General features: G+C 63.3%; 1 protein-coding gene across 1 annotated transcript in view; it reads left to right on the top strand.

Annotated features, from left to right (window-relative positions):
• The window catches only part of LOC121273234 (low-density lipoprotein receptor-related protein 1-like), a 428,870-nt gene that overhangs the window by 245,251 nt on the left and 161,180 nt on the right, over positions 1–22,439 (top strand). The window contains exons 32-35 of the mRNA XM_041180254.1: positions 11,663–11,757; positions 12,793–12,942; positions 17,002–17,139; positions 18,140–18,265. Coding sequence (XP_041036188.1) covers positions 11,663–11,757; positions 12,793–12,942; positions 17,002–17,139; positions 18,140–18,265 — 509 coding nt within the window. The remainder of the gene's footprint in view (positions 1–11,662; positions 11,758–12,792; positions 12,943–17,001; positions 17,140–18,139; positions 18,266–22,439) is intronic.

The following is a 22,439-nucleotide window of genomic DNA, read 5'->3' as shown; positions in this document are numbered from 1 at the left end:
ACGCACCCACACGCGCCCGCGCAAACACCCACACACGCGCCCGCGCAGACACACCCACACGCGCCCGCGCAGACACCCACACGCGCGCGCGCAGACACCCACACGCGCGCGCAGACACCCACACGCGCGCGCAGACACCCACACGCGCGCGCAGACACCCACACGCGCGCGCAGACACCCACACGCGCGCGCAGACACCCACACGCGCGCGCAGACACCCACACGCGCGCGCAGACACCCACACACTCATGCACACACACGCGCGCGCAGACACACACGCACGCGCGCGCAGACACACACGCACGCGCGCGCAGACACACACGCACGCGCGCGCAGACACACACGCACGCGCGCGCAGACACACACGCACGCGCGCGCAGACACGCGCGCGCGCGCAGGCACACACACACAGACGCGCGTGCAGACGCACACACGCGCGCGCAGACGCACATACACCCACACAGGCACGCGCGCGCACATACACCCACACAGGCACGCGCGCGCACATACACACACGCAGACACACATACACCCACACAGGCACGCATGCACACATACACACATGCATACTCACATACACCCACACAGGCACGCGCGCGCACATACACCCACACAGGCACGCGCGCACACATACACACACGCAGACGCGCACACACGATGCGATATCAGGGACAAGCAATCCGCAGCTCATTCCGAGAGGCCGGGTTTGGGGAGTGTCTTAAAGGAGGACACAGAGAGAGGGAGAGGCGGAGAGATTTTCGGGAGGGAAGCGCAGGGGACGGGACGGGTGGGAGAGTGCAGAGTGTTTGGAGAAAAGCGTTGCTGAACCCCGAGGAGGTCAGGCAGAGGGGCTCGGACTGAGGCGACGCGTGTCTCCCTCCCCTCCGTCACGGCTTCCCTTGTTCCGCTGTTGGCGGGCTGTGTGTTCCCTACTCTGGAATTTCCCCTCCAAGAGCCACTCGCGCTCCCTCCATCTCTCCCCCTCACACCCGCCCCCTCCCCTCCCTCCCTTGGCTCGGCGGGGCAGCTGAGTGGGGTGGTTTGGGGCCGTGTTTGTGGGGCTGTGTTTCTGTGCTGGGTGCAGCACTGCCGTCGCTCAGACTCGTCCCCAGGCTGAAGCAGCTGCTCACAGAGCACCCCCCCCTCTCTCTCCCCTCCACCCACCCCCTCTCTCTCCCCTCCACCCACCCCCTCTCTCCCTCTCCCACCCACCCTCTCTCCACTTCTCCCACCGCCCCCTCTCTCTCTCTCGCCCTTCCCCCCCTCTCTCTCTCTCTCCCACCGCCCCCCCTCTCTCTCTCCCCCTTCCCCCCTCTCTCTCTCCCCCTTCCCCCCTCTCTCTCTCCCCCTTCCCCCCTCTCTCTCCCCCTCTTCCCCCCTCTCTCTCTCCCCCTCTTCCCCCCTCTCTCTCTCCCCCGCTTCCCCCCTCTCTCTCTCCCCCGCTTCCCCCCCTCTCTCTCTCCCTCCCCCTTCCCCCCCTCTCTCTCTCTCCCCCTTCCCCCTCTCTCTCTCTCTCTCCCCCTTCCCCCTCTCTCTCTCTCTCTCCCCCTTCCCCCTCTCTCTCTCTCTCTCCCCCTTCCCCCCCTCTCTCTCTCTCCCCCTTCCCCCTCTCTCTCTCTCTCTCTCCCCCTGCCCCCTCTCTCTCTCTCCCCCTACCCCCCCTCTCTCTCTCCCCTTCCTCTCTCTCTCCCCCCCTTCCCCCTCTCTCTCTCTCTCTCTCCCTCCCTTCCCCCTCTCTCTCTCTCTCTCTCCCCTTCCCCCCATCTCTCTCTCTCTCCCCTTCCCCCTCTCTCTCTCTCTCTCTCCACTTCCCCCCATCTCTCTCTCTCTCCCCTTCCCCCTCTCTCTCTCTCTCCCCCTTCCCCCCCCCTCTCTCTCTCCCCCTTCCCCCTCTCTCTCTCCCCCTTCCCCCTCTCTCTCTCTCTCCCCCTTCCCCCCCCTCTCTCTCTCCCCCTTCCCCCTCTCTCTCTCCCCCTTCCCCCCCCTCTCTCTCTCCCCCTTCCCCCTCTCTCTCTCCCCCTTCCCCCTCTCTCTCTCTCCCCTTCCCCCCCCTCTCTCTCTCCCCCTTCCCCCCTCTCTCTCTCTCCCCTTCCCCCCCTCTCTCTCTCCCCCTTCCCCCTCTCTCTCTCTCTCTCCCTTGCCTCTCTCTCTCTCTCCCCCTTCCCCTCTCTCTCTCTCTCTCCCTTGCCTCTCTCTCTCTCTCCCCCTTCCCCCTCTCTCTCTCCTCCTTTCCCCCTCTCTCTCTCTCTCTCTCTCCCCCTTTCCCCCTCTCTCTCTCTCTCTCCCCCTTCCCCCTCTCCTCCTTCCCCCTCTCTCTCTCCTCCTTCCCCCTCTCTCTCTCCCCCTTCCCCCTCTCCTCCTTCCCCCTCTCTCTCTCTCTCTCTCTCTCTCTCTCTCTCTCTCTCTCTCCCCTTCCCCCTCTCTCTCTCTCTCTCTCCCCTTCCCCCTCTCTCTCTCTCTCTCTCTCTCTCTCTCTCTCCTCCTTCCCCCTCTCTCTCTCTCTCTCTCTCTCTCTCTCTCCTCCTTCCCCCTCTCTCTCTCCCCCTTCCCCCTCTCCCTCCTTCCCCCTCTCTCTCCCCCTTTCCCCTCTCTCTCTCCCGCTTCCCCCTCTCTCTCTCCCGCTTCCCCCTCTCTCTCTCTCCCGCTTCCCCCTCTCTCTCTCTCCCCTTCCCCCCTCTCTCTCTCTCTCTCCCCTTCCCCCCTCTCTCTCGCTCTCCCCCTTCCCACCCCCTCTCTCTCTCCCCCTTCCCACTCTCTCTCTCTCTCCCCTTCCCCCCCCTCTCTCTCTCCCCCTTCCCCCCCCCTCTCTCTCTCCCCCTTCCCACTCTCTCTCTCTCTCTCTCTCTCTCTCTCTCCCCCTTCCCCCCCTCTCTCTCTCTCTCTCCCCCTTCCCCCCTCTCTCTCCTCTCCCCCTTCCCCCTCTCTCTCTCTCTCTCTCTCTCCCCTTCCCCCCTCTCTCTCTCCCCTTCCCCCCTCTCTCTCTCTCCCCTTCCCCCCCTCTCTCTCTCCCCTTCCCCTCTCTCTCTCTCCCCTTCCCCCCCTCTCTCTCTCCCCTTCCCCCCTCTCTCTCTCTCCCCTTCCCCCCCCTCTCTCTCTCCCCTTCCCCTCTCTCTCTCTCTCCCCTTCCCCCCCTCTCTCTCTCCCCTTCCCCTCTCTCTCTCTCTCCCCCTTCCCACTCTCTCTCTCTCTCCCCCTTCCCACTCTCTCTCTCTCTCTCTCTCTCTCTCTCTCTCTCTCCCCCTTCCCACTCTCTCTCTCTCTCTCTCTCTCTCTCTCCCCCTTCCCCCCCCTCTCTCTCTCTCCTCTCCCCTTCCCACTCTCTCTCTCTCTCTCTCCCCCTTCCCCTCCTCTCTCTCTCTCTCTCCCCTTCCCCTCTCTCTCTCCACTTCCCCCCTCTCTCTCTCTCTCTCTCTCTCTCTCCCCCTTCCCACTCTCTCTCTCTCTCTCTCTCTCTCTCCCCCTTCCCACTCTCTCTCTCTCTCTCTCTCTCTCTCCCCCTTCCCCTCCTCTCTCTCTCTCTCTCCCCTTCCCCTCTCTCTCTCCACTTCCCCCCTCTCTCTCTCTCTCTCTCTCTCTCTCTCCCCCTTCTCTCGCTCTCTCTCTCTCTCTCTCCCCCTTCTCTCGCTCTCTCTCTCTCTCTCTCCCCCTTCTCTCGCTCTCTCTCTCTCTCTCTCCCCCTTCTCCCTCTCTCTCTCTCCCTCTTCCCCCCTCTCTCTCTCCTCCTTCCCCCTCTCTCTCTCTCCCTTCTCCCCCCCTCTCTCTCTCCCTCTTCTCCCCCCTCTCTCTCCCTCTTCCCCCCTCTCTCTCTCCCTCTCCCTGTCCCCCCCACCTCTCTCTCTCCTCTTCCCCCCCCTCTCTTTCTCCTTCTTCCCCCTCTCTCTCTCTCCCCTCTTTCCCCCCTCTCTCTTCCCCTCTTCCCCCCTCTCTCTTCCCCTCTTCCCCCCTCTCTCTCTCTCTCCCCCTTCCCCCCCTCTCTCTCTCTCTCTCTCCCTCTTCCCCCCTCTCTCTCTCTCTCCCCTTCCCCCTCTCTCTCTCTCTCTCTCCCCTTCCCCCTCTCTCTCTCTCTCTCTCCCCTTCCCCCCCTCTCTCTCTCTCTCTCCCTCTTCCCCCCTCTCTCTCTCTCCCTCTTCCCCCCTCTCTCCCTCTCCCTCTTCCCCCCTCTCTCTCTCTCCCCTTCCCCCCCCTCTCTCTCTCTCCCCTTCCCCCCTCTCTCTCTCTCTCCCCTTCCCCTCTCTCTCTCTCTCTCTCCCCTGGCCCCCTCTCTCTCTCTCCCCTTCCCCTCTCTCTCTCTCTCTCTCCCCTTCCCCTCTCTCTCTCTCTCTCTCCCCTGGCCCCCTCTCTCTCCACTTCCCCCCTCTCTCTCTCTCTCTCTCTCTCTCTCCCCCTTCTCCCTCTCTCTCTCTCTCTCTCTCTCTCTCTCCCCTTCCCCCCCTCTCTCTCTCTCTCTCCCCCTTCCCCCCCTCTGTCTCTCTCTCTCCCCTTCCCCTCTCTCTCTCCCCTTCCCCCCTCGCTCTCTCTCTCTCCCCCTTCCCCCTCTCTCACTCTCTCCTCCCCCCACCTCACCACTGCCCCCGCTTGCTGTCTCCCTCGCTCCCTCCCTCCCTGCCTCCCTCCCTCTTTCCAATTGGCTGGATGGAAGCAGTTGACCGTATCTGAATCCGAGCGAGTCGACAGGATGACTGTGCATTTAATTTCTGGAAATGTGTATTGGCTCTCCCCTCGCGACTCCCCCCCCCCACCACTGTCCCCCTCCCCCATCCACCTACACATGGTTGTAGATCGCTCCTGCCCATTCCACACAGACTCGTGGCTTTGTTTAGTAATGTTTTGCAGCTGTGTGCTCGGCCCTGCGCTGTCTGCCTTAAAGGGCCAGAATGCAAAATCCGCAGGATCCTTGGGCTGCGGCTACCCTTCCCGACATTCCACACACCAGCCTCATTAATTAGTTCCAGACTCCACTCGGCCTCGGAGTGACTCTCGCCCGGCCCCAGCGTTCACCGCATGTCCACATCGCCAGTCACCTCCCCCAGCGTCTGCACACGCAGACTCACACCTCCCCACCTCTCTCTTCATCTACTCCCTGTTTTCAAATCCCCCCCTCCCCCCCCTCCCTATCTCTGTAACCTCCTCCAGCCCCCTACACCCCTCCCTACCTCTGTAACCTCCTCCTGCCCCTACACCCCTCCCTATCTCTGTAACATCCTCTAGTCCCTACAACCCTCCCTATCTCTGTAACCTGCTCCAGCCCCTACACCCCTCCCTATCTCTGTAACCTCCTCCAGCCCCCACACCCCTCCCAATCTCTGTAACCTCCTCCAGCACCTACAACCCTCCCTATCTCTGTAACCTCCTCCAGCCCCTAAATCCCTCCCTATACCTGTATCCTCCTCCAGCCCCCTACTACCCTCCCTATCTCTGTAACCTCCTCCAGCCCCCTACTACCCTCCCTATCTCTGTAACCTCCTCCAGCCCCTACACCCCTCCCTACCTCTGTAACCTCCTCCAGCCCCTACACCCCTCCCTATCTCTGTAACCTCCTCCAGTCCCCTACACCCCTCCCTATCTCTGTAACCTCCTCCAGTCCCCTACACCCCTCCCTATCTCTGTAACCTCCTCCAATTCCGCCCTCTCTCCCATCCCCCTCCCCGATTCCCATCGCTCCACTATCGGCGGCCGTGCCTTCAGCTGCCTGGGGTCCCGAGCTCTGGAATCCCCTCCCTAAACCCCTCCGCCTCCCTCTCTCTCCCTCTCCCTCTTTCTCCTTTAAGATACGCTCTATAATCGCCCATAATATCGACTTTCGTGGCTGATTGTCAAAATTGATACTCTTTAGAAGCAGCTTCCTATACAGGGAGCGGGGAGAAGGTGGGACTCGCTCCCGTGGGGAGAATGTGGGACTCGCTCCCACAGGGAGTGGGGAGAAGGTGGGACTCGCTCCCACAGGGAGTGGGGAGAAGGTGGGACTCGCTCCCGCGGGGAGAGCGTGGGACTCGCTCCCGCGGGGAGAGCGTGGGACTCGCTCCCGCGGGGAGAGCGTGGGACTCGCTCCCGCGGGGAGAGCGTGGGACTCGCTCCCGCGGGGAGAGCGTGGGACTCGCTCCCGCGGGGAGAGCGTGGGACTCGCTCCCGCGGGGAGAGCGTGGGACTCGCTCCCGCGGGGAGAGCGTGGGACTCGCTCCCGCGGGGAGAGCGTGGGACTCGCTCCCGCGGGGAGAGCGTGGGACTCGCTCCCGCGGGGAGAGCGTGGGACTCGCTCCCGCGGGGAGAGCGTGGGACTCGCTCCCGCGGGGAGAGCGTGGGACTCGCTCCCGCGGGGAGAGCGTGGGACTCGCTCCCGCGGGGAGAGCGTGGGACTCGCTCCCGCGGGGAGAGCGTGGGACTCGCTCCCGCGGGGAGAGCGTGGGACTCGCTCCCGCGGGGAGAGCGTGGGACTCGCTCCCGCGGGGAGAGGTCGAGGAGAATAGCGTCGATGTATTGATGTGGGGGGAATGCTTGATAAACAGACTAGGGACAGTGGGATTGGAGGATATGGTGATGAGAGTGAGGGTTGGTGGGGAGTGCGAGAAGGTTCATGTGGAGCAGAAAGACCGGCACAGCTCGGATGGGCTGAATGGGCAGCTTCTGTGCTCTGGCCTGAACACGGCTGCATTGTTAGCTCTCCACACTTGTGTCCGACACTGCCTGCGTTCCAGGAGCATCTTGGCCTCACTCCCCCCCACCCTGCTCGTATCGATGTCTTGTGGACGCCAGTCAAGGGATTTGTCTGAAGCGAAGTTGGAAATATATCGCGCTCGTGTCCCGCCCTGAATCCTTGTTGACCTTTCTACGCTGTGGGTCAGACTGGGGGAATTCCTGGGGCTCTGGTCAGACGGAACCCAGTCTGGAGCAGGTTTTTTTCTAAGCTTCTGCAGGCCACTAATTGTTCAGTAAACACTCCCCGAGTTCAGTCAGAGTCTGATTGCCGCCTGGCCGTTTCCTTTGTGGTTGGCACCAAACCACCAGCATCCCAAAGTTGCTGTGCATCATTAGAAACCCTATCGTCTCCCCTTGACGTTCAATGGCATCACCATCGCTGAATGCTCCCCACTATCAACATCCTGGGGGTTACCATTGACCAGAAACTGAACTGGACCAGCCATAACTACAAGAGCAAGTCAGAGAGGCTGGGGAATGCTGCGGAGAGTAACCCACCTCGTCACTCCCCACCAACCGCCCCCCCCCCCACCCCCCCCCCCACCAAAGCCTGTCCTCCATCAACAAGGAGTGTGATGGGACACTGCCCACTTGCCTGGATGAGTGCGCCTCGATACCGCTGCCAATTCGCCCACAGCAAGCTCCCACAAAACATCAACGCGAGAAACGACTTCGTGCGCACGCCTGTCGGGTGCACAAGACCCTCCCCGGTCTCCTCCTCCTCCACCTCCGTCACCGCCCCCCCCACCCCGCACACGCCGGGTTCCACTGGGACAGCGGCCGCAGACCGAGGGCAGAGAGGTCAGCGCCGGAGCAAGGGGGAAGAACTGAAGCGAGGGGCTCTCTACCCTCGCTCTGCTTGCGCCGCTCCAGATGTGTTCACCTTTCAGCGAGGCACTTGTACCACCTTCGGGACCCACACCCCAGCACCAATTTCAGGCCCTGTTTCCCCCAACAACCCCCCCATCCCCTCCATTTCGTCTCCCCCACTTTTGCCTCTTCCGGTTTCTCTCTCACTCCCTCGATCTGTCACACCCGTGCTCAGCCTTGGTTCTGTGGTCCCATCACCATCTCCCTGGGCCTTGGAAGACTAACTCTGCCACTGTACAATCTCTCCTCACTTTCAGCCAAGTAACATTCGCACCACATGAGTGCCAGGCAATGCCCAAGTCCAACAAGAGAGAATCTAACCATCGACATTCAATGGCATTACCCATCACTGAATGCCCCCCAACTATCAACATCCTGGGGGTTACCATTGACCAGAAACTGAACCGGACCAGCCATAAATACAAGAGCAGGTCAGAGGCTGGGAATCCTGCGGAGAGTCACTCACCTCCTGACTCCCCAACCCCCCCCCAAAGCCTGTCCACCATCTACAAGGCACAAGTCAGGAGTGTGATGGGACACTGCCCACTTGCCTGGATGAGTGCGCCTCGATACCACTGCCAATTCGCCCACAGCAAGCTCCCACAAAACATCAACGCGAGACGATTTCGTGCGCACGCTTGTCGGGTGCACAAGTCCCTCCCCGGCCTCCTCCTCCTCCTCCTCCTCCTCCTCCTCCACCTCCTCCGTCACCCCACCCCACCCCGCACACGCCGGGTTCCACTGGGACAGCTGCCGCAGACCAAGGGCAGAGAGGTCAGCGTCGGAGCAAGGGGGAAGAACTGAAGCGAGGGGCTCTCGACCCTCGCTCTGCTTGCGCCGCTCCAGAGGTGTTCACCTTTCAGCGAGGCACTTGTACCACCTTCGGGACCCACACCCCAGCACCAATTTCAGAATTTCAGGCCCTGTTTCCCCCAACGCTCTTCCCCCCCCCACCCCCATCCCATCCCCGCCATTTCGTCTCCCCCACTTTTGCCTCTTTCGGTTCCTCTCTCACTCCCTCGATCTGACACACCCGTGCTCAGCCTTGGTTCTGTGGTCCCATCACCATCTCCCTGGGCCTTAGAAGACTAACTCTGCCGCTGTACAATCTCTCCTCACTTTCAGCCAAGTAACATTCGCACCACACGAGTGCCAGGCAATGCCCAAGTCCAACAAGAGAGAATCTAACCATCGACATTCAATGGCATTACCCATCACTGAATCCCCCCGACTATCAACATCCTGGGGGTTACCATTGACCAGAAACTGAACCGTACCAGCCATAAATACAAGAGCAGGTCAGAGGCTGGGAATCCTGCGGAGAGTCACTCACCTCCTGACTCCCCCCAAAGCCTGTCCACCATCTACAAGGCACAAGTCAGGAGTGTGATGGGACACTGCCCACTCGCCTGGATGAGTGCGGCTCCCACAACACTCAAGAACCTCGACACCGTCCAGGACAAAGCAGCCCCGCTCGATGGGGCACCCCATCCACAAACATTCACTCCCTCCACCACCACCACCGACGCACAGGGGCAGCAGTGTGTGTACCATCTACAAGATGCACTGCAGCAACTCGCCAAGGGCTCCTTCGACAGCACCGCCCAAACCCATGACCTCTACCATCTAGAAGGGGAAAGTTTTGTGGGGATATGTAGGGGGGAGAGGGAACAGCAGTTGATAGGGGTGTCGTGAGGACTAATTGGTTAGATATTTCCAGAGTCTGGCACAAGAAAGATGGACCGAATGGTGTGCTGTGCTTTCTCATTTACTTCAATAGTGTACACTATTTTTGATCCGATTTTATTAAAGTGTAACTGATGCAGGATGTAGCCTGTGGTAACTGTCTGCCTCTCCTTCTTCTCCTCTCTCTCTCTCACCCGCGCGCTCTCTCTCTCACCCGCGCTCTCTCTCTCTGACCCGCGCTCTCTCTCTCTGACCCGCGCTCTCTCTCTCTGACCCGCGCTCTCTCTCTCTGACCCGCGCTCTCTCTCTCTGACCCGCGCTCTCTCTCTCTCACCCGCGCTCTCTCTCTCGCCCGCGCTCTCTCTCGCCCGCTCTCTCTCTCTCGCCCGCTCTCTCTCTCTCGCCCGCTCTCGCTCTCTCGCCCGCTCTCTCTCTCTCGCCCGCTCTCGCTCTCTCGCCCGCTCTCGCTCTCTCGCCCGCTCTCACTCTCTCGCCCGCTCTCGCTCTCTCTCGCCCGCTCTCGCTCTCTCTCGCCCGCTCTCGCTCTCTCTCGCCCGCTCTCGCTCTCTCTCGCCCGCTCTCGCTCTCTCTCGCCCGCTCTCGCTCTCTCGCCCGCTCTCGCTCTCTCGCCCGCTCTCGCTCTCTCTCGCTCTCTCTCGCTCTCTCTCGCCCGCTCTCGCTCTCTCTCGCCCGCTCTCGCTCTCTCTCGCCCGCTCTCGCTCTCTCTCGCCCGCTCTCGCTCTCTCTCGCCCGCTCTCGCTCTCTCTCGCCCGATCTCGCTCTCTCTCGCCCGCTCTCGCTCTCTCTCGCCCGCTCTCGCTCTCTCTCGCCCGCTCTCGCTCTCTCTCGCCCGCTCTCGCTCTCTCTCGCCCGCTCTCGCTCTCTCTCGCCCGCTCTCGCTCTCTCTCGCCCGCTCTCGCTCTCTCTCGCCCGCTCTCGCTCTCTCTCGCCCGCTCTCGCTCTCTCTCGCCCGCTCTCGCTCTCTCTCGCCCGCTCTCGCTCTTTCGCCCGCTCTCTCTCGCCCGCTCTCTCTCGCCCGCTCTCTCTCGCCCGCTCTCTCTCGCCCGCTCTCTCTCGCCCGCTCTCTCTCGCCCGCGCTCTCTCGCCCGCGCTCTCTCGCCCGCGCTCTCTCGCCCGCGCTCTCTCGCCCGCGCTCTCTCGCCCGCGCTCTCTCGCCCGCGCTCTCTCGCCCGCGCTCTCTCGCCCGCGCTCTCTCGCCCGCGCTCTCTCGCCCGCGCTCTCTCGCCCGCGCTCTCTCGCTCTCTCGCTCTCTCTCGCTCTCGCGCTCTCGCGCTCTCTCTCGCGCTCTCTCTCTCGCCCTCTCGCGCTCTCTCTCGCGCTCTCACCCGCCCTCTCGCGCTCTCACCCGCGCTGTCACCCGCCCTCTTGCGCTGTCACCCGCCCTCTTGCGCTGTCACCCGCCCTCTCGCGCTGTTACCCGCCCTCTCGCGCTGTCACCCGCCCTCTCGCGCTGTCACCCGCCCTCTCGCGCTGTCACCCGCCCTCTCGCGCTGTCACCCGCCCTCTCGCGCTCTCACCCGCCCTCTCGCGCTCTCACCCGCCCTCTCGCGCTCTCACCCGCCCTCTCGCGCTCTCACCCGCCCTCTCGCGCTCTCACCCGCCCTCTCGCGCTCTCACCCGCCCTCTCGCGCTCTCACCCGCCCTCTCGCGCTCTCACCCGCCCTCTCGCGCTCTCACCCGCCCTCTCGCGCTCTCACCCGCCCTCTCGCGCTCTCACCCGCCCTCTCGCGCTCTCACCCGCCCTCTCGCGCTCTCACCCGCCCTCTCGCGCTCTCACCCGCCCTCTCGCGCTCTCACCCCGCCCTCTCGCGCTCTCACCCGCCCTCTCGCGCTCTCACCCGCCCTCTCGCGCTCTCACCCGCCCTCTCGCGCTCATCATCACCCCGCCCTCTCGCGCTCTCACCCGCCCTCTCGCGCTCTCACCCGCCCTCTCGCGCTCTCACCCGCCCTCTCGCGCTCTCACCCGCCCTCTCGCGCTCTCACCCCGCCCTCTCGCGCTCTCACCCGCCCTCTCGCGCTCTCACCCGCCCTCTCGCGCTCTCACCCGCCCTCTCGCGCTCTCACCCGCCCTCTCGCGCTCTCACCCGCCCTCTCGCGCTCTCACCCGCCCTCTCGCGCTCCCACCCGCCCTCTCGCGCTCCCACCCGCCCTCTCGCGCTCCCACCCGCCCTCTCGCGCTCCCACCCGCCCTCTCGCGCTCCCCCCCGCCCTCTCGCGCTCTCACCCGCCCTCTCGCGCTCTCACCCGCCCTCTCGCGCTCTCACCCGCCCTCTCGCGCTCTCACCCGCCCTCTCACGCTCTCTCGCGCCCTCTCGCGCTCTCACACTCTTGCTCTTTCTTTCTGTCTCTCTGGCTCGCGCTGGCTCTCTCGCCCTGTCTCTCTCGCTCACAGGAAGTTATTCTGGACGGATGGGGACAGCCTCAATGTGGCTAACATGGATGGCACCAACAGGACATCCTTGTTCACCAACCAGAAGAGACCTGTTGGTAAGTTTCCTCCCTTCATGTTCCACACTGCAGTGCCGTAGAGAGACTCGCTCGCCTCCCACCCCTGTGGGCATTCTCAGCATGTCACTGTCTGATTCTCTGATGGTGTGGGGAGCGAGGATACGACTGCTCTTTTTTACCTCTTGCTCGTAATACGATATTAACAGTCAGCAGTGACTCAGTTGGTAGCTTTCTCCCCCTCTGTTGCCTCTGATTGATATGGGCTCAAGCAAATTGATACAGATCGAGACATCCCAGGGTCAGTGCTGAGGGAGTGCCGCACTGTTGGAGGGTCAGTGCTGAGGGAGCACCGCACTGTCGGAGGGTCAGCGCTGAGGGAATGCCGCACTGTCGTAGGGTCAGCACTGAGGGAGCACCGCACTGTTGGAGGGTCAGCGCTGAGGGAGCACCGCACTGTGGGAGGGTTGGTGCTGAGGGAGCGCCGCACTGTCGGAGGGTCAGTGCTGAGGGAGCGCCGCACTGTCGGAGGGTCAGTGCTGAGGGAGCGCCGCACTGTCGGAGGGTCAGTGCTGAGGGAGCGCCGCACTGTCGGAGGGTCAGTGCTGAGGGAGCGCCGCACTGTCGGAGGGTCAGTGCCGAGGGAGCGCCGCACTGTCGGAGGGTCAGTGCCGAGGGAGCGCCGCACTGTCGGAGGGTCAGCGCCGAGGGAGAGCCGCGCTGTCAGAGGGTCAGTGCTGAGGGAGCGCCGCACTGTCGGAGGGTCAGCGCCGAGGGAGAGCCGCACTGTCAGAGGGTCAGTGCTGAGGGAGTGCTGTCGGAGGATCAGTGCTGAGGGAGAGCCGCACTGTCGGAGGGTCAGCGCTGAGGGTGGTGTGTGAGGGGGATATGAACCCCTATCTTACTGATTTAGTGATGTTTACTGATTCGCTGCTCACTCCCCAGTGGAGTTAAGGCCACCATCAGATCAGCCCTGATCTTATTGAATGGGGGGGGGTGGTAGCAGTCTCGAGGGGCCGAATGGCCGCCTCCTGCTCCTGTTTTTCATGATGTTATGTTGTGTGTTTTTTTTTTTAGGGCTCTCGATCGACTACACGGAGAATAAGCTGTACTGGATCAGCTCCGGAAACGGGACCATCAATAAGTGTAACCTGGATGGAAGCGGCCTGGAGGTGATAGAGACCATGAAGAGCAAGCTGACCAAGGCCACTGCCTTGGCTATCATGGGTAGGCTGCTATTCCGCCAGGTGGGAGCTCTGATCCAGGGATGGGATGAGGGAGCAACGCAGGAGACCATTCAGCTGGCGCTCTGAACAATCTATCCAGTTGTTCCCCGCCAGCCCCTTCCACTGCTTTTATTCTCCGCCATATCCCAGGAAATTTTCCCAGTTGACATATTTTCCCAGCTCAGGAATTCTCTGCCTGAACATCTCTATCTCTTTCTCTCTCACACTCTTTCTCTGTGCGCTCTCTCTTTCTCTGTGCGCTCTCTCTTTCTCTGTGCGCTCTCTCTTTCTCTGTGCGCTCTCTCTTTCTCTGTGCGCTCTCTCTTTCTCTGTGCGCTCTCTCTTTCTCTGTGCGCTCTCTCTTTCTCTGTGCGCTCTCTCTTTCTCTGTGCGCTCTCTCTTTCTCTGTGCGCTCTCTCTTTCTCTGTGCGCTCTCTCTTTCTTTGTGCGCTCTCTCTTTCTCTGTGCGCTCTCTCTTTCTCTGTGCGCTCTCTGTGCGCTCTCTGTGCGCTCTCTGTGCGCTCTCTGTGCGCTCTCTGTGCGCTCTCTGTGCGCTCTCTGTGCGCTCTCTGTGCGCTCTCTGTGCGCTCTCTGTGCGCTCGCTCTCTGCGCTCGCTCTCTGTGCACGCGCTCTCTGCGCGCGCTCTCTCTGTGCGCGCTCTCTCTCTGTGCGCGCTCTCTCTCTGTGCGCGCTCTCTCTCTGTGCGCGCTCTCTCTCTGTGCGCTCTCTCTCTCTGTGCGCTCTCTCTCTCTGTGCGCTCTCTCTCTCTCTGCGCTCTCTCTCTGTGCGCTCTCTCTCTCTCTGTGCGCTCTCTCTCTGTGCGCTCTCTCTCTCTCTGTGCGCTCTCTCTCTCTCTGTGCGCTCTCTCTCTCTGTGCGCTCTCTCTCTCTGTGTGCTCTCTCTCTCTCTGTGCGCTCGCTCTCTCTCTGTGCGCTCGCTCTCTCTCTGTGCGCTCGCTCTCTCTCTGTGCGCTCGCTCTCTCTCTGTGCGCTCGCTCTCTCTGTGCGCTCGCTCTCTCTCTGTGCGCTCGCTCTCTCTCTGTGCGCTCTCTCTCTCTCTGTGCGCTCTCTCTCTCTCTGTGCGCTCTCTCTCTCTCTGTGCGCTCTCTCTCTCTCTGTGCGCTCTCTCTCTCTCTGTGCGCTCTCTCTCTCTCTGTGCGCTCTCTCTCTCTCTGTGCGCTCTCTCTCTCTCTGTGCGCTCTCTCTCTCTCTGTGCGCTCTCTCTCTCTCTGTGCGCTCTCTCTCTCTCTGTGCGCTCTCTCTCTCTCTGTGCGCTCTCTCTCTCTCTGTGCGCTCTCTCTCTCTCTGTGCGCTCTCGCTCTCTCTGTGCGCTCTCGCTCTCTCTGTGCGCTCTCGCTCTCTCTGTGCGCTCTCGCTCTCTCTCTCTCTGTGCGCTCTCTCTCTCTGTGCGCTCTCTCTCTCTCTGCGCTCTCTCTCTGTGCGCTCTCTCTCTCTCTGTGCGCTCTCTCTCTGTGCGCTCTCTCTCTCTCTGTGCGCTCTCTCTCTCTCTGTGCGCTCTCTCTCTCTGTGCGCTCTCTCTCTCTGTGCGCTCTCTCTCTCTCTGTGCGCTCGCTCTCTCTCTGTGCGCTCGCTCTCTCTCTGTGCGCTCGCTCTCTCTCTGTGCGCTCGCTCTCTCTCTGTGCGCTCGCTCTCTCTCTGTGCGCTCGCTCTCTCTCTGTGCGCTCGCTCTCTCTGTGCGCTCGCTCTCTCTCTGTGCGCTCGCTCTCTCTCTGTGCGCTCTCTCTCTCTCTGTGCGCTCTCTCTCTCTCTGTGCGCTCTCTCTCTCTCTGTGCGCTCTCTCTCTCTCTGTGCGCTCTCTCTCTCTCTGTGCGCTCTCTCTCTCTCTGTGCGTCGCTCTCTCTCTCTGTGTCGCTCTCTCTCTCTCTGTGTCGCTCTCTCTCTCTCTGTGCCGCTCTCTCTCTCTCTGTGCGCTCTCTCTCTCTCTCTGTGCGCTCTCTCTCTCTCTGTGCGCTCTCTCTCTCTCTGTGCGCTCTCGCTCTCTCTGTGCGCTCTCGCTCTCTCTGTGCGCTCTCGCTCTCTCTCTCTCTGTGCGCTCTCTCTGTGCGCTCTCTCTCTCTCTGTGCGCTCTCTCTCTCTCTGTGCGCTCTCTCTGTGCGCTCGCTCTCTCTCTGTGCGCTCTCTCTCTCTGTGCGCTCTCTCTCTCTCTGTGCGCTCTCTCTCTCTCTGTGCGCTCTCTCTCTCTCTGTGCGCTCTCGCTCTCTCTGTGCGCTCTCGCTCTCTGTGCGCTCTCGCTCTCTCTGTGCGCTCTCGCTCTCTCTCTCTCTGTGCGCTCTCTCTGTGCGCTCTCTCTCTCTCTGTGCGCTCTCTCTCTCTCTGTGCGCTCTCTCTGTGCGCTCGCTCTCTCTCTGTGCGCTCTCTCTCTCTGTGCGCTCTCTCTCTCTCTGTGCGCTCTCTCTCTCTCTGTGCGCTCTCTCTCTCTCTGTGCGCTCTCTCTCTCTCTGTGCGCTCTCTCTCTCTCTGTGCGCTCTCTCTCTCTCTGTGCGCTCTCTCTCTCTCTGTGCGCTCTCTCTCTCTGTGCGCTCTCTCTCTCTCTGTGCGCTCTCTCACTCTCTGTGCGCTCTCTCTCTCTCTGTGCGCTCTCTCTCTCTCTGTGCGCTCTCTCTCTCTGTGCGCTCGCTCTCTCTCTGTGCGCTCTCTCTGTGCGCTCTCTCTGTGCGCTCTCTCTCTCTCTCTGCGCTCTCTCTCTCTCTGTGCGCTCTCTCTCTCTCTATGCGCTCTCTCTCTCTCTGTGCGCTCTCTCTCTCTGTGCGCTCTCTCTCTCTCTGTGCGCTCTCTCTCTCTCTGTGCGCTCTCTCTCTCTCTGTGCGCTCTCTCTCTCTGTGCGCTCTCTCTCTCTGTGCGCTCTCTCTCTCTGTGCGCTCTCCCTCTCTGTGCGCGCTCTCCCTCTCTGTGCGCGCTCTCCCTCTCTGTGCGCGCTCTCCCTCTCTGTGCGAGCTCTCCCTCTCTGTGCGAGCTCTCCCTCTCTGTGCGCGCTCTCCCTCTCTGTGCGCGCTCTCCCTCTCTGTGCGCGCTCTCCCTCTCTGTGCGCGCTCTCCCTCTCTGTGCGCGCTCTCCCTCTCTGTGCGCGCTCTCCCTCTCTGTGCGCGCTCTCCCTCTCTGTGCGCGCTCTCCCTCTCTGTGCGCGCTCTCCCTCTCTGTGCGCCCTCTCCCTCTCTGTGCGCGCTCTCCCTCTCTGTGCGCCCTCTCCCTCTCTGAGCGCGCTCTCCCTCTCTGTGCGCGCTCTCCCTCTCTGTGCGCGCTCTCCCTCTCTGTGCGCGCTCTCCCTCTCTGTGCGCGCTCTCCCTCTCTGTGCGCGCTCTCCCTCTCTGTGCGCGCTCTCCCTCTCTGTGCGCGCTCTCCCTCTCTGTGCGCGCTCTCCCTCTCTGTGCGCGCTCTCCCTCTCTGTGCGCGCTCTCCCTCTCTGTGCGCGCTCTCCCTCTCTGTGCGCGCTCTCCCTCTCTGTGCGCGCTCTCCCTCTCTGTGCGCGCTCTCCCTCTCTGTGCGCGCTCTCCCTCTCTGTGCGCGCTCTCGCTCTCTGTGCGCGCTCTCGCTCTCTGTGCGCGCTCTCGCTCTCTGTGCGCGCTCTCGCTCTCTGTGCGCGCTCTCGCTCTCTGTGCGCGCTCTCGCTCTCTGTGCGCGCTCTCGCTCTCTGTGCGCGCTCTCGCTCTCTGTGCGCGCTCTCGCTCTCTGTGCGCGCTCTCGCTCTCTGTGCGCGCTCTCGCTCTCTGTGCGCGCTCTCTCTGCGTGCTCCCGCTCTCTGTGCGCTCTCTCTCCCTCCGCGTGCCCCCCCGCGGACCGTTTGACTGAGGTTTTTGTCACTTCCCCCTAAACGCCTCCTCCGTCGCCTCGGTATCAGAGCCCTGCTGTGCCCTCGCACCGTGTCGGGCATTCCTCGGTGTCTCTGGCTCAGTAACTCAGCGTTACTCTGCTCTCGCGACCTTTGCGTTTTCCTCCTGCCCGTCGAGGTGGTCTCGGGTGATTTTAACGGTGGTGATGCCGGACTCTGACCCCACCCACCCCCCCGCTTCTCCCCCTCCCCTCGTTCCCTTTCCCCGTGCAGGTGACAAGCTGTGGTGGGCGGACCAGGCTGCGGAGCAGATGGGCACCTGCGGCAAGGACGGTTCGGGAGCGGCAGTGCTGCGGAACAGCACCACGCTGGTCATGCACATGAAGGTTTACGACGAGGAGATCCAGCATGGTGAGGCTCGGCTCGGCTCGGCTCGGGGGGGAGTCGCGAGGGGGACCCGAGTGTGGTGGGGGGTGGGGGAGGGAGGGAGAGAACAGACACTGAGCGAGGTCGGGGAGGGGGGGTGGGGGGCGGGGGGGGGGGGGGGGTGGGTGAAGCTGAGGGGTCAGAATCTCGGCGAGGTGGACGTTCGGCCTCTCCTTCCCGTGCTGGCTCTTTGAAAGATCGATCCACTTGGTCACCCTCTCTCTCCCCCCCCCCCCCCCCGCCCCTTCCTTGCTCCTCACCCATCTTCCCCCCCCACCCCCACACCCCTCCTCCTCCCTGCCAACCCCCCCACCCACCCACCCCCGCCCCTCCTCCCCACCAAACCGCCCCCCCCCCCACCAACCCCCCACCCTCTGGTTCTGTTACCGATTCTCTTCAATCTGTGTCCCCTCTGGTTACCAACCCTCCCACCACTGGAAACAGTCTCTCCCTCTCTACTCTACCCCAAACCCCCACCCACTTCGTGATTTTGAACGTCTCGATTCAATCTCCCCCCCCCCCAACCTCCCTTAACCTTCTCTGCTCTAAGGAGAACAATCCCAGCTTCTCCAGTCCCTCCACGTGAACTGAAGCCCACTCATCCACCACCCACCAACACATCCCCCCCCCCCCCCACACCCACCCGGGCTCTCGTTCTGGTCACTCTCCCTCCGAACCCTCTCCGATGACCCTCGACAACCTTCCTGAAGAGCGGGGTCCGGGATGGGGGACGCGCTACTGGGGATGACGAACGCAGTGACTTACGGGGAATGAAACAGATTGTGTGGGGGGTGGGGGGGGGGGGGAGGCGCGGGGTGAAGAATGAGGGGGTTGTGTGGGAGGGGGGGGGGCACTAATTGGAAGCTGTTTGTTAAGAGGCAGAGCGGGCACGATGGGCTGAATGGACTCGGCCACCGCGGTAAGGCCCCACCTCTGTCTGTGTTGGTTCCTGTCGTTGACCTGACCCCTCGTTGGCTCCCCCCAGGTAAGAACCCTTGCACCAGCAACAACGGAGGCTGCTCCCAGCTCTGCCTGCCCACCTCGGAGAGCACCAGGGCCTGTATGTGCACGGCCGGCTACAGTCTGAAGAGCGGACAGCAGTCCTGTGAAGGTGAGACTGGAGCGCCACTGTCTGACTGGGTTTCTGGCGCAAAGCAAGGGAAGCGGGGAGAACGTGGGACTCGCTTCCGCGGGGAGAATGTGGGACTCGCTCCCGCGGGGAGTGGGGAGAATGTGGGACTCGCTCCCGTGGGAATTGGGGGAGAACGTGGGACTCGCTCCCGCAGGGAGTGGGGAGAATGTGGGACTCGCTCCCGCGGGGAGAATGTGGGACTCGCTCCCGCGGGGAGAATGTGGGACTCGCTCCCGCGGGGAGAACGTGGGACTCGCTCCCGCGGGGAGAACGTGGGACTCGCTCCCGCGGGGAGAACGTGGGACTCGCTCCCGCGGGGAGAACGTGGGACTCGCTCCCGCGGGGAGAACGTGGGACTCGCTCCCGCGGGGAGAACGTGGGACTCGCTCCCGCGGGGAGAACGTGGGACTCGCTCCCGCGGGGGAGAACGTGGGACTCGCTCCCGCGGGGAGAACGTGGGACTCGCTCCCGCGGGGGAGAACGTGGGACTCGCTCCCGCGGGGAGAACGTGGGACTCGCTCCCGCTGGGAGAACGTGGGACTCGCTCCCGCTGGGAGAATGTGGGACTCGCTCCCGCGGGGAGAACGTGGGACTCGCTCCCGCGGGGAGAACGTGGGACTCGCTCCCGCGGGGAGAACGTGGGACTCGCTCCCGCGGGGAGAACGTGGGACTCGCTCCCGCGGGGAGTGGGGAGAAGGTGGGACTCGCTCCCGCGGGGAGAACGTGGGACTCGCTCCCGCGGGGGAGAACGTGGGACTCGCTCCCGCGGGGAGTGGGGGAGAACGTGGGACTCGCTCCCGCGGGGAGTGGGGGAGAACGTGGGACTCGCTCCCGCGAGGAGAATGTGGGACTCGCTCCCGCGGGGAGCGGGGAGAATGTGGGACTCGCTCCCGCGGGGAGAATGTGGGACTCGCTCCCGCGGGGAGAATGTGGGACTCGCTCCCGCGGGGTGCGGGGAGAATGTGGGACTCGCTCCCGCGGGGAGAATGTGGGACTTCGCCTCCCGCGGGGAGTGGGGGAGAATGTGGGACTCGCTCCCGCGGGGAGAATGTGGGACTCGCTCCCGCGGGGAGAATGTGGGACTCGCTCCCGCGGGGAGAATGTGGGACTCGCTCCCGCGGGGTGCGGGGAGAATGTGGGACTCGCTCCCGCGGGGAGAATGTGGGACTCGCTCCCGCGGGGAGTGGGGGAGAATGTGGGACTCGCTCCCGCGGGGAGAATGTGGGACTCGCTCCCGCGGGGAGAATGTGGGACTCGCTCCCGCGGGGTGAATGTGGGACTCGCTCCCGCGGGGAGAATGTGGGACTCCCTCCCGCGGGGAGAATGTGGGACTCGCTCCCGCGGGGAGAATGTGGGACTCGCTCCCGCGGGGAGAATGTGGGACTCGCTCCCGCGGGGAGAATGTGGGACTCGCTCCCGCGGGGAGAATGTGGGACTCGCTCCCGCGGGGAGAATGTGGGACTCGCTCCCGCGGGGAGAATGTGGGACTCGCTCCCGCGGGGAGAATGTGGGACTCGCTCCCGCGGGGAGAATGTGGGACTCGCTCCCGCGGGGAGAATGTGGGACTCGCTCCCGCGGGGAGAATGTGGGACTCGCTCCCGCGGGGAGAATGTGGGACTCGCTCCCGCGGGGAGAATGTGGGACTCGCTCCCGCGGGGAGAATGTGGGACTCGCTCCCGCGGGGAGAATGTGGGACTCGCTCCCGCGGGGAGAATGTGGGACTCGCTCCCGCGGGGAGAATGTGGGACTCGCTCCCGCGGGGAGAATGTGGGACTCGCTCCCGCGGGGAGAATGTGGGACTCGCTCCCGTGGGGGGTGGGGGAGAATGTGGGACTCGCTCCCGCGGGGAGAATGTGGGACTCGCTCCCGCGGGGAGTGGGGGAGAATGTGGGACTCGCTCCCGCGGGGAGAATGTGGGACTCGCTCCCGCGGGGAGTGGGGGAGAATGTGGGACTCGCTCCCACGGGGAGAATGTGGGACTCGCTCCCACGGGGAGAATGTGGGACTCGCTCCCACGGGGAGAATGTGGGACTCGCTCCCACGGGGAGAATGTGGGACTCGCTCCCACGGGGAGAATGTGGGACTCGCTCCCACGGGGAGAATGTGGGACTCGCTCCCACGGGGAGAATGTGGGACTCGCTCCCACGGGGAGAATGTGGGACTCGCTCCCACGGGGAGAATGTGGGACTCGCTCCCACGGGGAGAATGTGGGACTCGCTCCCACGGGGAGAATGTGGGACTCGCTCCCACGGGGAGAATGTGGGACTCGCTCCCACGGGGAGAATGTGGGACTCGCTCCCACGGGGAGTGGGGGAGAACGTGGGACTCGCTCCCACGGGGAGTGGGGCGAATGTGGGACTCGCTCCCGCGGGGAGTGGGGCGAATGTGGGACTCGCTCCTACGGGGAGTGGGGAGAATGTGGGACTCGCTCCCGTGGGGATTGGGGGAGAACGTGGGACTCGCTCCCGTGAGGATTGGGGGAGAATGTGGGACTCGCTCCCACGGGGAGAATGTGGGACTCGCTCCCACGGGGAGAATGTGGGACTCGCTCCCACGGGGAGTGGGGAGAATGTGGGACTGGCTCCCGCGGGGAGAATGTGGGACTCGCTCCCACGGGGAGTGGGGAGAATGTGGGACTGGCTCCCGCGGGGAGAATGTGGGACTGGCTCCCGCGGGGAGAATGTGGGACTTGGTCCCACGGGGAGAATGTGGGACTGGCTCCCGCGGGGAGAATGTGGGACTGGTTCCCGCGGGAAGCGGGGAGAATGTGGGACTCGCTCCCGCGGGGAGAATGTGGGACTCGCTCCCGCGGGGGAGAATGTGGGACTGGCTCCCGCGGGGAGAATGTGGGACTCGCTCCCACGGGGAGAATGTGGGACTCGCTCCCGTGGGGGAGAATGTGGGACTCGCTCCCGCGGGGAGAATGTGGGACTCGCTCCCGCGGGGAGAATGTGGGACTCGCTCCCGCGGGGAGAATGTGGGACTCGCTCCCGCGGGGAGAATGCGGGACTCGCTCCCGCGGGGAGAATGTGGGACCCGCTCCTGCCGGGAAAATGTGGGACTCGCTCCCGCGGGGAGAATGTGGGACTCGCTCCCGCGGGGAGAATGTGGGACTCGCTCCCGCGGGGAGAATGTGGGACTCGCTCCCGCGGGGAGAATGTGGGACCCCATCACCGTGCCCTTCTATTCCTTTCCCCCTCGTGTGTTTATCCAGCTTCCCCACCCCCCACTTCAATACATCAACGCTATTCGCCTCGACCACTCCCCGCGGGAGCAAGTCCCTCATTCTCCCCGTGCTCCAAGTGTGGTCTAACCCAGGGATACAGAGACCGGAACTGTGCACAGTGCTCCGAGTGTGGTCTAACCCAGGGATACAGAGACCGGAACTGTGCACAGTGCTCCGAGTGTGGTCTAACCCAGGGATACGGAGACCGGAACTGTGCACATTGCTCCCAGTGTGGTCTAACCCAGGGATACAGAGACCAGAACTGTGCACAGTGCTCCCAGTGTGGTCTAACCCAGGGATACAGAGACCGGAACTGTGCACAGTGCTCCGAGTGTGGTCTAACCCAGGGATACAGAGACCGGAACTGTGCACAGTGCTCCCAGTGTGATCTAACCCAGGGATACAGAGACCGGAACTGTGCACAGTGCTCCCAGTGTGGTCTAACCCAGGGATACGGAGACCAGAACTGTGCACAGTGCTCCCAGTGTGGTCTAATCCAGGGATACGGAGACCGGAACTGTGCACAGTGCTCCAAGTGTGGTCTAACCCAGGGATACAGAGACCGGAACTGTGCACAGTGCTCCGAGTGTGGTCTAACCCAGGGATACAGAGACCGGAACTGTGCACAGTGCTCCGAGTGTGGTCTAACCCAGGGATATGGAGACCGGAACTGTGCACAGTGCTCCGAGTGTGGTCTAATCCAGGGATACGGAGATCGGAACTGTGCACAGTGCTCCCAGTGTGGTCTAACCCAGGGATACAGAGACCGGAACTGTGCACAGTGCCCCAAGTGTGGTCCATCCAATGATCCCTACGAGTTCTCTGCTTCTCAGTGCTGGCCTTCCTTCACACTGATGTCTCGCGGAATAAGTTATCGCTTTCTTGTGTTCTGATGGGATACTTTCCCCCTCATTTAACCGGAAGTGG

This window comes from Carcharodon carcharias, chromosome X (genome assembly GCF_017639515.1).
Source record: "Carcharodon carcharias isolate sCarCar2 chromosome X, sCarCar2.pri, whole genome shotgun sequence".
Lineage (NCBI taxonomy): Eukaryota > Metazoa > Chordata > Chondrichthyes > Lamniformes > Lamnidae > Carcharodon > Carcharodon carcharias.
The sequence above is the reverse complement of the archived record's forward strand: the minus strand, read 5'-3'. Positions and strand labels throughout refer to the sequence as shown.